At 47.0% G+C, this 18,043-nt stretch overlaps 1 protein-coding gene across 1 annotated transcript in view; it reads right to left on the minus strand.

Moving 5' to 3' along the window:
• The window catches only part of LOC111863550 (aryl hydrocarbon receptor nuclear translocator homolog), a 16,617-nt gene extending 10,266 nt beyond the window's left edge, over nucleotides 1-6,351 (minus strand). Inside the window, exon 1 of the mRNA XM_023849962.2 lies at nucleotides 6,270-6,351. Within this exon, the coding sequence (XP_023705730.1) occupies nucleotides 6,270-6,300 (31 nt within the window). The 5' untranslated portion in view covers nucleotides 6,301-6,351. The remainder of the gene's footprint in view (nucleotides 1-6,269) is intronic.
• Nucleotides 6,352-18,043: the final 11,692 nt, after the last annotated feature.

Raw genomic sequence — 18,043 nt, forward strand, 5'->3', positions numbered from 1 at the left:
GTGCAGAAAATCACTTGTGAAACATCAAAGAAATTAATTGCTGCATGAAATCCTAATTTGTGATTAATCAAAAATATTATGCTGCAATCTGCAACAACATAATATGTACCAAACTCCTATGCAGTATTTGATTTGTTTCATTCTGGTCCATCAGACTAACAAATTACAAAGACAAAACAACTCCGTCCAGTGTGACTATTGAAGTTTTTACTACTTGAAAAGTAGGTTTCAAGTTTTCAAGTAGTAAAAACTTCAATAGTCACACTGGACGGAGTTGTTTTGTCTTTGTAGTCCTATGCAGTAATTAGAAATGGCTGGACCAAGGGACTAGAACATTTACTGAAATGCATGGCAATGGGGAAGGCCTCCATTTCTTGGATTATGTCAAAAGCCTGCCCTGCTTCAAGACTGTCCATCCTTTTCTTGGTTATAAAACATATTTTCTTATATTAGGTAGTTTTTGGAATCCATGTATCTTGTATTCTATCCAAGCATTCAGCCCACTAATAGACTTGAAAGGATTCTGACGATGGTGTATGCTGTACAGAACTGTACAGTTCTGTTCAGCCCATTGTTTCAAGCCATCTCACTCCTATCTTCGTTCAGCCTGCACAGCGTTTACACTCCACTGCTCTCATGTCCAGCCTTCAGTTCTGCAGGCATTTTCATATGCACACACACATCTCGTCTCGATCTCGGAGATAGTGACGCATCCACAATGGCCAGTCATGTCTATTCTTGTTGGGGGGAAAACAAAATGTCACCATGAAACAACTGCAGTACAGGTGTGTCTGGAGCTCTCTCAAACCACTCATGCACTAAAGCATCACAGCACAAGTTTATAACGCCATTGTCACTGGCTGATTGCAATTCTCATGGTGTCACCACAAAGCACACAGATCACTTAAACTGTTTGGGTGTTCTCTCTTTAGCTAATGTCCAAGTCATGAAGACAGCCTGGTCTCTCAACAGACAGGAGCAATTAACATGTGTCACTTGCCCAGCCTGCCCAAACAAAATCCACTGTCCTTCCACCTCACAATATAATCTGTTTGCAAAATGTGTTTCTTTTGCCCAGTTTATATGCTAACTTACTTCAGTTGCTAGACAAAACCAACATTCTCATATTGTAGCATGTAGACCTGTTGCTGGGTAACGGTCACAAAACAATGCCCATTGCTAGGGCAGCAGATTCTTAATAAACAGATGTTCTGCAAGAAATTTTGGGGCAACAGCTCAGTAAATATGTTCCCACAGCAATGAATATACACACAATAGAAGAACGGGGTTTTCTATGCGGTCCGTGCTGAGAATTTATATCCAGGACAGCTGGAGCAATGACTGAGTTGAGCTCCGCAAGGAAGGCTGAGAAGAGATGACACTATAATTAAATGGAATTAATCGTTGTGGGATATTTGCCAGGAAGTAATGATGTGAGCACAGAAGCTGAAGAATCTTCAGTGTTAAGATCTGTTACCAGGAAACGACTAGTGAAAGCACAATGAGAAGATGTGTTCTAGTGATTTGTGAATTGCGGAGATTAACAGTGGCACTATTATAACTGCTTGTAGTTCCAAGTCCTGTGTATAAGCAGTCAATAAATCCATTCACCAGTCCACAGTCACACCCCTCAACACGTGACACTATGCAGATATCGCAAACAGGCCGATGTAGCCTGGGCACTCTAGACTTGTATCCAGGAGGTGCTCAATTTGAATTAAAACCGTGGTCCCTAGGACATATCACGTCTCTTCATGAGCTATGTTACAATGGTACTGAATGGTAGGTTGCAGAGCCGGGATGGCACAGTCACTATACAGACTGGCTAACGGGCTAGACGACAGAGGGTTCTGAGTTTGAGTCCCCGTGGAGTCAAGAATTTTCACTTCTATACGTCGTCCAGGCTGGCTCTGGGGTCCACCCAAACTCCTGACCAACGGGTACTGAGGGTAAAGCTGCCGGGACGTGAAGCTTACCACTCATCTCAAACTAGTGCCAAGGTCAAGAAAACGTGAATATATACATCCACTCCCCCATACGCCTTCACGGCGTCGTGCTTAATTAGTTAAGTACAGGGTCAACCTTAACTTTTACTGAATGGCAGGATGACTGATTTATGATATGATGGAAGGGTTTTCAAAGGAAGCAGTCATGACCTGACTGGAGTGACAGCTGAGAATCCAACCAAGCACTTCCTGACTACACGTCTGAAGTGTTACCAACCTGCTTGGGAATGTCATGTGATCTGGTAGGCGAGCATCAGAGTTCTGGGCGAACCTGCTGTCTCCATGTCCACACATTAGATGCAGACTAACTAACTCCGTGGCCTGTAGTCCGCAAGCGAACTATTCCAACCGAGCGACCGCCGCTTGTCGGCGAAGTTAGTGCAAACTTTTGCGGATAGAGGGTGTCGCGTGGTCAGCAGATGCAGACTTATGTTCTGAAATGCTGACAACCATTTACCACACTGTACGGCGTCATATCGAACACAAGACTGCAGCATTAACTACCATATAGCAGAGAAGCACAGGCCATATAGGGGCCTACCTTCCTGTGGGATGTGACACCGTGCGGTTTGGTAGGAGTTTACCAGTGTTACAGAGGGATGTACTTCTTGCTTGCTTGGTTCACTCTTCGAAACTGAAAATGGGGGTAGTACTTTCGTCTGACACGTTGGTAAATTTCTACCAGGCTAGACGGCGTCACGGCCAGGCGACAGTACTCTTCTTCACTGTCACAGCTGTGAAAAATTCCAATGTCATATGAATAATATCAGATGCAAGTTACATGAAGAAACCGTGACAACAGCAGCAACTGCAAGAAACGTGTTGAAACAGTCCACCCCAAACAGACAGCCGTAGCAAAGTGACAAATATGAAGCCAGGAGAAGAAGCCACTTCAGAAGACCCTGAAACAGTCAGAATGCTCGTCTCTAATAGAGAAAACGGCCAGATGAGCCTAATAATGTTCATAAATAAACCACATCTTGAAGTGGGAGTGGAGCGGATGTCTGACAGTGGCTCATTGCCATGCGCCGCTGTGATGCACATGTCTTCACGTCGGCACAGGTAGCTGTGTCTTCATAAACATGCGCACAATGGCTTGATGTGCTCGGCGCAACACAGGTGCATATGCCCCGCAAAGCTCTGGGGGCCTCCTAATGTACAGGGGCTGGGCCTTTTGGCCCCTTCCGCTCCCAGGGTTAGTTAAACTGGTCCCTCCATCTCTGTAATGGTCAGACTCGCTGTGCGTGGTCATCAGGAGCCTTCCGAGGAATCTGGTCTGTTGGCTTTCTTACGATCTGTTCATAGCAATTTTGTTGCATACAGACCGAAAATATTCAGTTCCTATTTTTAGCCTACTTACCTTATTTCGGAAAAAAAAAAAACTTGTTGTCTGTGTATCCCGCTACAATTTTTGTTATGATGCTTAGGAAATCGCTTGCTGTCTGTCCTCCCTCCTAATTTTTCCCTTTTCTATGAGGTCCATATCGTATCAAATTTGCTTAGTGGGGGGTGGAGTCCAACCGGGTACACTCGGCACGGCGGCCACTGACTGGCCTATTGTACCTACGCCGGGTGATTATGATGGAGAATTTGGTTGAATGAAGATTGGCAGGGGAAACCGAAGTACTCGGAGAAAACCCGTCCCAGTGCAACTTTGTCCACCACAAATCCCACTTGACCAGACCCGGGATCGAACCCGGGCCGCCGTGGTGGGAAGCCAACGACTAACCGCTTGAATATCGTATCAAAGTGAAGGTCTTCCCATAACTTCTTGTGTATATTATGCAACCCTGTGGGCCGTGTCCCTAACTGATGATTTAGGCTTACAAGATCGCTCTGGTGTCTGTGTTCCCTGCCCCTGTGTCACTAGGCAAGGGCAGTATGTATGTCTGTGCCCCCCCCCCGCACAAAAAGAGCTGCAACTCAATCAAAAACTAAACTCGTGTGAACATACCCTTCGCAGATGCATGTGCTCTTGGTGACAGAGCCAGGTTCACACCACTGCAGGCGTGACCTCAGGAAACCGCAGCAAAGGCAGATCAGTGCGCGCAGTCCACATCCGCCCACAAGCCACACCACATCTTGCAGCCGATATTACACACAAGAAATCTGTTTACTGCACCTGAGTAAAACCGTCACATCTTCATTGCAAAATAATGGCAGGGCCTACGTTGCTGCATGGAACTGAAGCCTGGACATTAAAAAAACGGGACTCCAGTGTAATTTGGACGGACGGAGCGAAATTCGTTAAGATCGGTTAAAGCGTGTACCCTCCTTGACAGGGATTGGGTACAAATGTGAAGTCAAATTGCAGGGACAAAACATCAAATGAGGGGTGTGGGCTGTATCTGAGCTGTCCTAGGGCAAGGGCAGTCCATACGCAATGTGCGCAGCAGAAAACTGATCTCATGCAAATACAGCGTGTCAGAGTGGACTGGATTCAGCTGGCTCAGAACAGAGACAAGCGGCGCTTCTGTGAACATGGTAATCGGGCTTCAAGTTCCATAAAAGGCTCCTCTCTGGGGGACTGTTCCCCGACAGCGGCCTGCGCACGGCGGTGGTGAAGAGGCTGTCAGCCACGCCAAATTCGCGTGGTACAACAGAGCCCAACTATTCCGACTGACACTTCTCATTATTTTCCTCACTTCCTCTGGACAAGTGTCAGGGCAACTGGTGCTTGTGTCGGTGTTGCGCGCGAGTGCACATCCGGTCAGTACCATTGTCTTGAGGAGCTGCGGAACGCGGGCCGAATGGAGATGCGGCCACGGGGTGACGACTCGTCGCGACCGCGAAGTCACGAGCGAGCGGCGCGGAGATAAGAGCAGCCCGCCCGCCATATTTTATCAACTTGTAATAATATTTAGGACGTGCTGCCTGCCGGCAGGTTATTAGACGCCGTCTCTTGCGAACGAGNGGGGGGGGGCAATCACAGCATCGGCTTGGAAAGGCTGAGGAAAACCTGAGTCCTCGGCGATTGTCTTGTAGGGCAGTCCGTCGTGTATTTCTTTCTTTGGGGGGGGGTACTTAACGACGCGGCAACTTGCTAGACTGATACTGGGGCGGATCTGGAAGTTACGTTCATGAACGGCGAACTGCCTGCAGAAGTTTGGTTGGGGAGATCTACATCACCCCCGCACTCCTGGCCCCACGTGACTACCGTCGGTCTGTCTGGGTCACTCAAAACAGGAAAGGCACAACTCCCGACATATGACGTAGGGATCTTCCAAGAAGGCACCATTAAACGGCTGTACCCGTGGGACAAACGTCACAATGTATAGGATGAGTATGTGCAAAAGTGGCTTCAGTGTGGACTACAATTCTGAATGTGTACACGTAAATACTAACTTTCCGATCTGCCCTCACCGATGATAAAAGAAGTGGAACGGATTTTGAAGGCCTGACTGAAGTAAGCGCTCTAATGCTACACAGTGTAGCCAAATTAACGTTCTGAAAGGAAAGTTGATCATTTGTTTTGGCTGCATAGAATTGTGTACGCTATGGGTATGGTGTGTTGGCTGTTCTGATGAATTTAACAACTGCTATGAAATATATCCGTATGTCGGATATAAATTTTATTGTTTTCTTTACATATATTTCAATGTTAAATTTTTTAATATTTCAACATAATTCTATATTGCTTTTAATATTAGGAAAATTAAATGTTCTCTGATTAATTTCTATCCCAGCGTCTGCCTGGAGAGACTGAGGGAAACCAATGAAAACCTCTACCAGCACAGTCGGTGTACAGGACAAGTTTTGAACCGAGCACCTCGGTGTGAAGCCGTATATTGTGGTAGATAGTTACCAGCGTTTCCGAGTAATCTGCTTGTCTCCATCTTCACGGCGGAAGAGTAGGCCAAGCGTGAAACAGAAACAGGAAAAGGGAGGACCTGTACCTGGGGACCCAACCTGCCTTGTCCAGGGATCGAGACTAGCTCTCCCCAATGGGCTCAACTGAGTAGCAGCTTAGAGAGGTGGCCTGGATTCGATTGGAGGTCAGGTAACGCGGATCTTCTGGTTCTGCCACCTGCTTCACGTTGCACGATCACCTTATCGCCGACGCTATACAACCTCGGCAATGCCCGAAGCAGGCGCTCTTTCCCACTTAGACCTGACGCGCTCTCCGAGAACCCAGGACGAGGAACGATGTACGCCGCCGAACTGGACATCGCGCGCGACTCCTTCCCGATCTACAGGCAGTGGAAATTAAAGGATCAGAAGAAAGGTGCGAAAGAGAAACAGAAAATGGATGCGGTGACCAACCTCTGAGAGCCTTCATGTGGGCCACGGCCATCCTCAGGATTGTGAGCTTGTCCGGCTTGCGCGCAAGGGCGCTGCAGGTGGGCACCATGTCGGACAGCTCCGTGATGTAGGCGGTCATCTTGTTGCGGCGCCGGCGCTCGATTTCGCAGTGGTTCTCCCTGCAGTAGGAAGCAAAGACAAGCACAGGTCATCACAGGAGCACATCATCCGGGAGGTCCGGTACAGTTTCGGAGAAAGGCACTGCCCCATATTGAGTAGAGAACGCGGCTGCATGTCGTGTCTGGAGGAGGCAGGGCGAGCGGCGGAGTCAGATGTAGCCCCGGGGTTGGCGCGTCTCTCTCCCCAGACCGTGGGAACAGGACGGGTCACGACACGACACAACACAACACAACACAACACAACCTCTAATTAATATGTACTGTACACTTTCCTTCACGGAACAACCGTGACGTCACACAGTGGATTGTACAAGCCGGGTTTCCAGACCTGGCCTCTGAGTTGCGCGTGAGAAGTGAGGCAGCGGTTTCAGACGCAACCCATACACACCTCAGTGTCCAACTGAGCCATGATCAATATGCTGGGATCAGGAAGGAAACTCGTGGTTCCACAACGCTTATGTAATTTCGGGGAACTGTTTCATCTACTTAACTCTTTCATGAGGTGAAAAATGTAGCACAGCTACTACACGCCCTTCATGAAACCCATGTTTACAAGAGTCCGTCACTGGTGCCTGTTCTTCCCTATTTAAGTAAGATCCGTTTTAATATTATCCTCCCACCAACACCTCGGCCTCCAAAGTTCTTCCTCCAACTGAGATGATGTATGAATTTGGGCTCAGATCAGCGTTAACAGCAGCAGTGGTTCCCCCCCCCCCAAACCCTAATTTTGCATGAGGCCTTGGTCTTACCAACCCCAGTGTTCGCGAGCACTTGCTGTACAGCTTGGTATAAAGCTCTTCACTGTGCAGTTTTGCCCATCCTCCTGTCGCTCTCTCTCAAGTCGANTATACGAGGGAGAGTCAGTAAATCGGTCACAAATGGATATAAAACACGTGTCCCTTCGCTTTACAACTGCGTCGAAACCCGCAGCACAGAAGTCTTTTGATATTTCGTCTCATTTTCTTCGACTTCTTCGTAATCAGCTAAACATTTGCTACTAGCGTGGCTTTCTGGTGCAACAGAGAGATGGAAGTCACAAGGGGCCAAATCCGGGCTGTAAGACGGATGTTCAAGACGTTCCCACTATATTGGGTTGCTCGCTCTGTATGGGGTCTGGCACTGTCTCCATGAAGCAGTACCTTTCTTACCATTTAGCCTGGATGTTTTCTGCGAATTGTATCCCGAAGTTGCAACAGAACTTCACAGCAAAAAGTAAAAAAGTAAAAAGTAAAGCTATCCCAGTAACAGGCCGTGGAGGCCCATAGGGTTGTGAGACGTTGAGGGTCCCACATTATCTAGACAATCAGCTCAAAGATGGCGGTAAGGTTGTCAGCTTTACGCGCTGGCCGCACTTTACTCCCCAGGAAAATTATTTAATTAATTCCTGGTACTCATTTCTGTTAGAGGCTGAGTAAACACCAGGGCCTAGTGCGGCTGGAAGGATTAGGTCAATTGAAAAAAAATCCAATGACCTCATCGGGACTTGAACCCGTAACCTTCCGGCTTGTAGCATAGTGCAACCAACTACGATGCAGAATTCACATCTCACAGCAACCCTCAAAATCCAAAAACACGGTATGCATAACCGTTCAATTTAATGTCGTAACCTTGAACTTTTTTGCTGAAGATGAAGTGGAATGTTTATATTGCATTGAAGCATGCTGATTCGGGCTGGTAGTGATGCACCCACAATTCGTCCCCAGTAACAGCATACTCGTTTCTTCTCCTTCATCTGCATAACTCAAGAGCCGTTGCAAAGACAGACCCATTCGTTTAAGTTTTTCCCGATCCTTCAGTTCAGTGGGAGCCAACCATGCTCACACTTCCCGAAACGTCAAAGAGTCATGCTGTATGCTGAACCACGGGAACATCCTAGTGCAGTTGCTACATTGACTGTCGTTATCCTCCTGCCAGCTCGAATCAACTCTTCCCCCCGCTGCACAGCTGCTTCTGTCGTAGTCTCAACAGAGGGACTTCGTCGGGTATTGTCTGCGGCTTTCGAGCGTCCTTGAGAAATTTCTCGAACCAGTTGTGAACCGCTTAACGCAATAAACACTTCTTATCATAAACAGAAAATATTTCTTTATGAATATTATTTGAACTGAGAACTTTTGCCCACAGAACGCGGCTCTTCGTTTGTATATTCCTCAAGCAGTCGCCATTTTGACTACTGAAACCAGCTTCTGAACATGCGCATGACTGTCTGCCACATGACTCATGAAGTGGAACAGTGCTGCTACCTAGTGATACACATAAAAAACCTCTTACATCCATTACAGCTGTTCTACTCCCACTTGTGAACTATTTACTGACTCGCTCTTGTCATAAGCAAAATGGTGATGCGGAAATTAAACACAAAATTGAAATTAATATTTCAGTCTTTATCCCAGCATCCTTCCTTAAAGAAAAACTCATGGTTAAGAGATGACCAAGCTGTCTGTGCGTGTCTTCCATTTCAACGCCAGAATGAACACACTCGTGTTCACAAGACTTAGTACGAAAGATTTACTTTTGTAGGTCACGTGAATACCGTAATTTTGGTTTCTTAAAACCAGTAATATTATCATGGGGAGAGGGCGAACTTGTAAGGTGGGGAGATAGTTACAGTATATAATATCCTTATTAGATATATGAGACTAGTTTTTTTAGGCAAGTAATTGTCAAGGGACTTGTTAAAATAAATCAAAAACCTGGTGACCACGCGAACTCTCCTTAAGCTTCTAGTTTCTTTGCAATAATTAATAAATTATTTTGGTTAGGGTTGTAAAATTTTGTACTAAGGTAGATGGGAAATATACCAGCATTTTGTTTTGCGAGTCATCACTTAGAAAAACTGAAACTACGAAACTTAAAGAGATTCCATCAGACAGGTTTACAAGATTCTGTACTTAACGAGTTCTTCAAAGAAATAAAACAGACTAAAAATAAATGTAATAATTATTAATATGGGAGATTAAACGTTTATGTAAAAAGAAAGCAACGCGTTATTACTTCTACCAGGAGTTTCCTGTAACTATGCAGGCAAGTAGTTACATGTATTTTGTTTCCTTAAGTCTATGAGAAAGGCATTTTCACTTCAAATCCTGATTTTTCCTTTTTGTCTGAGAGCCCGCTTTTAACAATATACATTAAATTTTTACTCTACTGAATGAGTCATGAGAACTGAGGTGTCTCTAACAGAATCAATACCAGGAATATTCTTGGGGGTAAAGGGCGGCCGGCGCGTGGGGCTGACAACATCACCACCATCTGTGAGCCGACTGTCTAGCTAACGTGGCAGCCTCGACGTCTCACAACCATATTGGCCTCCACGGCCTGTTATGGGGATAATTTTACCTTTTCTTACCAACTTTATAGCGTGGAATTGTAAACTGACTAATGAATTGGAAATTATCTGGAAGGAGGCGGCAGTGGCTAATAGAATTAATCTTCAGGAATTTGCCTGGACTAATTAAGAAACGAATGAAAACCTCGGTAAAATAGCTCATGTTCCAGCCGAGATTCGAAATCAGCATCTCCGAATACAAGACTAGAGCGTTATCGCTACAGTAACCAGCTAGACAGGATTTATATGGTTAACCCTGTGACACGCTCAGTGAGTTCCCTTCGTGCATACACGAAGTAACACGTACTGCTATAAATTATATATGTATTAATACATATATCACTAAGCTAGTGTTCACATTCGCACAGTGACCATAATGTGGTCAAAAGACCATATAATTTCACGGTAAACATTAAGTGCATACCCATCAACTGTCATCCTTTGGATTCATCACTGGCTTCCAAAGTGTTCAAGCTCAAAAGTTACTCACAAGTCGGCAGATGGAGACAGTGTGTCAGGGGGTGAGAGGTCAGAAGGTGTAATGAAAAGAGGGGTGTGGAACCTTCATGATAAGAGGATAGAATTACAGAGCTTAAAATGATGGTAGGATTTGAGGTTCTTACAGCGGTAGTTACAAAAAGTGCTATCATCTGGCATACAGCACAGTGTCAAGCAGACTTGTCACTTGCTTGGTTCACTCTTCTGTCCTGAAGATGGAGGCGATATGTTCCTCCGAAACGTCGGTTGACTTTCAACGGACTACACATGTTATATCCTAAAAGACTGTTTTGTCTGAGAAGTCCAAAGAATTAACAAAAGATGTACATTGGAGATTTTAGATTATGACTGGGGCGATTATGGTCTTCGGGGGTGTGACGCCGTGTAGTCTGGTAAGTGTTTACATCTGTTTCGGATGCCGTTTCCAAATTTCACTCTTACGTTGGATGCAGCAGATTCATCCGAAACGTTGGTGAATACCTACCAGACTATACGGCGTTCAACTCCAAGGAGACAAATAAATGGGTTTTACAAAACAGATCTGTGTATCATACGCTCAACTGAGAGGAACTACAATTATCTAAAGTATCGCTTAGCCTACTGGTAAAGCTGTAGACTTGTATTTGGAAGGTCTTAAGTTCGAAACTTGGCCGAAATATAAGCTATTCTAGTTGGCTATTTAGTGGTCTTCCTTGATCCCTCCAAGATAATACAGGGATAGCACCTCAAATAGACCACGACCGCTTCCTTCCAGATTCTTTCGAACCCAATAATTTTCAGTCATCCTATGTCCCGGCCGCGCCATAACTCAAGCGGTTAGTCGCTGGCTTCCCATCGCGGCGGCCGGGGTTCGATTCCTGGTCTGGTCAAGTAGGATTTGTGGTGGACAAAGTGGCGCTGGGGCAGGTTTTCTCAGAGTACTTCGGTTTCCCCTGCCAATCTTCATTCCACCAATTGCTCCACAATCACCATCACCTATCATCTGGGGCTGGTACAATAGGCCAGAAGTGGCCGCAATGCAAGGGACTTAGTCCCACCCCACTAGCAATAAAAAAAGGTAACGTTCAAGCGTCAGTGCTTAATTAAGCAACACGCCTTCAAAACGCGTAGAGGAAAGCATGCATTTTTTGCCTCGGTACTAGATGGAGATGGGTAGCCAGTTTCACGCTCCCGCCGCTTTACAGTCGACGGACAACGTCTTTGATACCCCCTGGCAAGAGGCTGGGTGGGCCTAAGCGCAGGTCTGGACGACACGGAGAACAGAAGAATGTCAGCCCTTGTCGCGAATAGAGCCTCGATTCCCCTGGTCGTCCTATCCTATTACTATCGCCAACTCCAACAACCGCAAGACTTGCAGAAACAGGGCAAGAGGGTGGAGGTGGAGGGCGTCGGTTGCATTCTTCTCGGCAACTTCATTTCGAAACATATGTAGAGAGCTTGGCGTTGCGAGACGCGGGCAGAAACGCGCATGGGTCTTCATATTCGGACGGACGGACGGACGGACGGACGGGCAGACATTGCGAAGCAAACAGGCGCATCCCGGTAACACGCCAACAGTGTAACTACTCATAAGTCAATGTCAAGCCTCCACCTGGGGCCCAATTTCAGATTTTTATTACCGTCAGACAATTGCGGGTTTGTTAACGTGGGGCGCCCTCACTGACGAGAGGATGGGCCTGTCGTTTACAATTACTGCTGGCCCTCTCCAGCGCAGTCATTCTCGGGTCCGAGTCCCGCTTACTGTCTCACATTCGAAACTTCTCCAATCTTGAGGGCCAGGTCCCCGTATTCATATCCCCCAGGAACAGGATGGCCCAGTTATACCGCCAGACAATGGGTTCCCTTTTCGTCGCCACCTACAACTTGCAGGGATACGGTGGAGGTATTCGAACCCGCCTCCACGCGGGGAGTGTAACTGTTGTGCGGGTTGTCTGTTACCTACTTCCAACAGCGGACATCACAGAGAGCACCGAAAGCTGCTATGATATTCACTACATACTGATGCCAATATGTACGGTGGCCGCGGCAGGGTTTTAGGGTTCGATCTGAATCTTCATTCCCAATGCTTGCACGAATAGACTTGAGGGCACGTCTGCAGTTCGCCATCTCTCGCGGGCGGCTATGAGAACCGGGCAACAGACGTGAAAGTGGCGCTGCTCATTGTGCAAGCACGCCACGACTCGCATCCTACTTTGGTACCAGTGCTGCCAACACAGCCTCCACGCAACCCCGGTACTAAATGGAGGTGAGTGGTCAGCTTCATGCCCTGGCCGCTTTAGCCCCACGGTATTGGTTTGACAGGAGCCTGGGTGAGCCTCAGACCTGGCCCGAACGCAGTTCTTCCCGGCAACGCAACCCCGATACCGCGGGTCGCCAAACCGGAAGCCTAGTCACTAAGCTGACTGAGCTACCATGCTCCTAATATTAAAATGGCTCTTAAAGACACTGTGTGGTAGGCCGTGGACTGGATTAAAATGTATAAAACCTACGACGTTTCCAGATTGGTGGAGATTCGTATTACGGTCTTACGGGTTATGACACAGTCTTGTAGGTGGATATCAACGTTTCGGAGGAATATAGTGCTTCCATCTTCTAGGTAGAACGCTGGTACCCACCTGCCAGCTCAGGGCACGGACCCATAACAACAGATGTGACAGAGCTACCACCGGCGGCTTGAGAAAGAGCAGCCAGCCATCAACCCCTCGTGTCATGAAGCTGGGACCGCAGGCTGACTGGTGAATCCTAAACTGGAAGGAATTTGGAAGGAAGCGGTCGCTGCATGGCACCTGCACTTCATGACAGGAGGTTTCTCGGCCGAGAACTCCCGGAACCATATAGTGGGACGTGACGCCGTGAAATCCGTCCTTACATCCCGGGCGGACTCACCAGTACACAAGACGGGCCGAGTCGTGACGTCACGCTGCACATCCGAACCTGATGATTTGCGAACACCTGCCAGATGTGCATCTGAAGGGTACTGTAGTCTGGTCGGGTATCTTTATCGTTCGCATCCTGCTGTGTGTGTCAACTAACATCGCTATGCTACGATGGTCTCATTTTGCGAGCACTGCATGTTTCGATCCATATTTGGATCATCGTCAGGCAGTATTCTCGTTACTGCATTAAGCTAATATGCATCCACATTAGTATTAATTGTTTAAATCGTTATGATAGAGTAATTTTTGTTTTTGCATTTCTGTCCCGTCGTTTCGGCGTAATCTTCCGTGTATTTGTCGCTATATTTCTATATACGTTCGCGTACGGTGTTACTACTATACGCGTTTCTCCTTGATTTCCTTACGTGCTGTCCTAATTGAGTTTTCTCTTTGGAGTGTTCTGAATACTTCCTTATGCGAGGATGGTACTTCTTAAGCTGTTCCTGCTCGTGGTTTAGTGTGGTAGAGCTTTGCTGACGTTTCGGAGAAACGTAAAACCTCCATCAGTAATGCGAGCAGGGGGCTGGGAGAGGAGCCTCCACAATGGGACCGCAGGAACACGAAGCGAGTGGTGGCCCCAGAGGGGATCATGAAGAGGCAGGAAAAGGGGAGGGGTGGGAGATACAGGTAGACTGTGTAAACTTCTAGCAGACAACACGGCGTCACATCTCACAAGACAGCATACTCGTGTTAACTCCTCCGAGCAGAGGCATTCAAGAAGCTGGTTGTGGCTTAGCTGATTAAGAAATATGGTGCTCGGAATTTGGAGTCTGCCAATGGTCCGTATCCTATTCAGCACACATTCTCACGTCCTATTTCTTTAGAGATCCGCTTTAATAGTATCCTCCTATTTATGCCCACGGGGTTCTTCATTTCATGTTTTCTGACTAAAAGCTTGTATATATTCATGGGCTCTCCAATGCGTGTTACATGTCCCACCCATCTCTTCTCCCCTTAACTGATCGCAGTAACCACAAGGTCCATTTTAATACTACCCTACGCTGAGCAGTCACGTGACCGCTCTGAGATGCCGTCTGCGAGACTTTTCGTGCCCGGTGGCCCTGTTCCAGAGGACGTTACACCGCGTTGACTGTAATGTTGGTATCACTGACGTGTGGCCTACAAGGGCGTGATCATTCAAAAATCGGATAAACAATTAAATCTTGGCGGGAGATGGCAGATCGCCATGGAACTAAACTTTAAACGCGAAGTCATGAGGACGAACGCTTTTCGTTCCCTTAATCCTTGAAAGCACAGCGCTAACTATATGTAAAAAAAAGTAAAGCTATCCCTGTACCAGGCCGTGGAGGCCCATAGGGTTGTGAGACGTTGAGGGTCCCACATTTTCTAGACAATCGGCTCAAAGATGGCGGTAAGGTTGTCAGCCCTACGCGCCGGCCGCGCTTTACTCCCCAGGAAAATTATTTAATTAATTCCTGGGACTCATTTCTGTTAGAGGCTAAGTCGACCCCAGGACCATAGTGCGGCTGGAATGATTAGGTCAACTGAAAAGAATCCAATGACCTCATCGGGACTTCAACCCGCGACCTTCCGGCTTGTAGCATAGCCCCTCAACCAACTACGCTACCGTGTGCCCCCGGCAACTATTTGTACCACTTGCTTTAACAGGAAAAGAACCCCTACATTCTGCCCATAGTGAGTGTGTGTTCCGTACGGTTGTCCCTAAACAGCATTAACCGGTTGGTTGTGACGAAAAATGCAGACAACTAACTTATCCTGGCCGAGACAGGATACGTACTGGAGTCCCTGTGCTTCATTAAGCACCTTGGCAGAATGGAGGTATAGCTCCAAGCATTCTTAATGTCAACACTGCGTAGGAGTGAGGCGGAAAAACAGCCCCTGGTACCCCACTGGGGACGCTGTGGAAAACGTAGAAATCTCTTGGCCTTGCTGACTGAGCTATCCCGGATCCTGACGCTTGGGACAGCCATTCGCCATCTTGGCCGCTCTCCTGAACACGAACCGTTAAAACAGCTCTTCACAATTATCATCATGATCACATTCGGGGGATGACGTGGACGGAGCACGTAGCACGTGTGTTACACAAATGCATACAAAGTTTTCGTCTGAAACCTGAAGGACCTCCTGCAAAACTTCGGCACACAAGATGGGAACAAAACGGCTGGAGGATGCGGACTGGGTTCAGCTGGCTCTTGTGAACATGGTAATGAACCTTCGGGTTCCACAAAAAGCAGCCAAGGAAGCATTCAGTTTCTCACTCTGTTCCATGCCGACGGCGAACTAGGCGTCTCACGCAATGTGCTGACGGCACAAACTTGCTCACTAATGTTAAAACCCTTGAACAAGGCAACACAGCGAAGACCAACGCTTTAAAAAATAAACAGAAATAATTAAACAATCATTGAAGAAGGAAACGCAAACAAACACCGCGTAGAGGGCCGACGTATTCCACGAGTTTAAAACAAAATCTTTTCCAGTTCGGAGAGCGAGTCCCGTCTCAGATAAACCCAAAGACGCACGACAAGAAAGGCTTGTTTAACGATGCTGTCAGTAGCTCAGGCTACACGACGTCAAGCTGTGGGAGCAAACGGTCGTGGCCCGGCTTCGGATATCATCGTCACATTTGCCTGCAGGGGCCGAGGAAAATCAAGAATCTTCCTCCTCCCCGGTGTCGCGACGGAAATGAGAACCGACAGTACCCGAGTGGACGCTAGAGTCAATGAACAGGTCACACATGGAAGCAATGCAGCTGTAATGGAAGTAATAGATTTTCTATGTGTATCACTAGGTAGCAGCACAGTCCAGCTTCACTACACTCTAGGTAGCAGACGCGCATGAGCATGTTCAGAGGATGGTTTCAGTAGTCAAAATGCCGACCGTGCTTGAGGAGTGTACTACCGAAAAGCATCGTTCTGTTGTGCGTTTTCTTTTTGCGAGAGAAAAAAAAAGACTCAATGCAAAGGATATTCATTCATAAAGGAACATTTCCTGTTTAAGAAGTGTTTGTCATGTAAAGCGGTTCATAATGGGTCGAAAAACGTGGCAAACGTTTCGCTGATGATGAAGAGGTTGAAACGGAGGTGCGGAAGTGGTTGAGACAACAGCCAAGAAACTTCTGTGCTGCGGGTCTCGACGCACTGGTAAAGCGATGGGACAAGAGTATCAGTGTTGGTGGAGGAGATGTCGAGAAATAAACGTTTCTTGCACGTTCGAACAGAACATGTTTCACGTTTTCTATCCATCTGTGACCTATTCACTGACTGTCCCTCGTACGGAAACAAAACAACAGCCGCTGTTGCCTCCACTCGGCAGTCTCCGCACATCGCCCGGGTTTCGTGGCAGTTCTGCTCCATGGTTCAGGTTCTCATGGCGGGGCATATATTGAGGCTTCGCGTTTCTGTAGCATGCCATCGTGCACTCTGGCAGGCAGCTACGAAACTTCTGTCACAATCTTCCACGGCACAAGATCTTCTATAATGACGATGAACGCAGTACGTTCCCCTACCTACCAAACTTCACAGCGTCACAAACCACTACATCGTAATGTTCGTAGTTCCAGATTCGTTCGTAAGATTACTGGTACGAGTGGAGATCCCCGAGAAGACCTTACCCACAAGTCACGAGATGTAATCGGGCGGTCGTCACGAAGTCCGGTAGTTCGGGTTACGCCCGCTAGATGTACGAAGTCAGCATTGTTCTCCCCCTCCCCCTCACAAACAAAACACTGACCTCGCCGCGCTGCGAGGTCATGATAACTCCGCTTTATTGCAACACGACGGCCCTCCTCGTCTTCCGGATGTGGCCGGCAGCGGGTCCGGGATTGCTCTGGCCTCAAACAGGAAGTACACCGACGTTAAGACGGGAATAAACAGGAAGGAAACAAAGTTACTGTGCAACATAACATACTTTCCAAGTCATCCCAGTACTTAACTGCAATTAACTCTCGCTAATGCGGTTCGAAATATGAACAATGACAAATGCTGTTCACAGTTGAGCACATGCTTTAAAAGACACGTGGGATTTAGGAAGGCAGATGAGTCCTCTGTCTGTTCCGACAAAACTTAACAGTTTCCTCATAACCTGCATCATTACGTTCAAAAACAAGTAAAACTTCTGGGTCTTCTAGCGATGAATAAATGCATTGTCTTTTTGTGGTTTCTAAATAAAGGCTCTGCAGTAATATTTTGTTATTTATTTATTTTCTTTGGCACTACTTATATCATTAAATTCTCAATTTATTTGTGTTCTAAACTTCTTTTTTTCTGTTTTGTCTTTCATGGCTACCTTTTGCTTTACTAATCCGGATGATCTCGCCCTCAATTAACCCGGACTAGCGAGGGTTTACTGTATATAATTACGCACTACGACATGGACGCATACAGAGGAGTGGAGGTATATCTCCACTATTCTCAATCTCGACACCTGATGCTGGTTAGTGGTCAGCTCCACGCCCCTGTCGCTTTACCCCCGGAGATGGAGCTGATTTCTAACCTAAACATATGAATTTTCCACCATGACAGTTACTTAGCTCAAGGGCCTACAATGTGTGGAGGTGATTCATCGTTTTTTGTTCACCACTTCAATTTTGGTTCGGGTCGGTCCATTGGAGATGGCTAACCGGGAGAGTTCTGTCGATACTGTGGCTAGCTACGAGCTCGACTGCTGATAGGTAGGGAGTGATTCACTCGAAGCAGACCCCGAATTAATACAGTAAACTCTCGCAAATGCGGATTATTGGGGGGAGAGGTCACCCGGATTAAGTGATAATCCGAATTAGTGTAGCAAAGGGTAGCCATAAAAAGACAAAAAATTATAACACGAATAAATGAAGAATGTAATGACATAAGCAGTGGTGACGAAAATAAATAAAAATAT

The sequence above is a fragment of the Cryptotermes secundus genome, unplaced genomic scaffold (assembly GCF_002891405.2).
Source record: "Cryptotermes secundus unplaced genomic scaffold, Csec_1.0 scaffold184, whole genome shotgun sequence".
NCBI lineage: Eukaryota > Metazoa > Arthropoda > Insecta > Blattodea > Kalotermitidae > Cryptotermes > Cryptotermes secundus.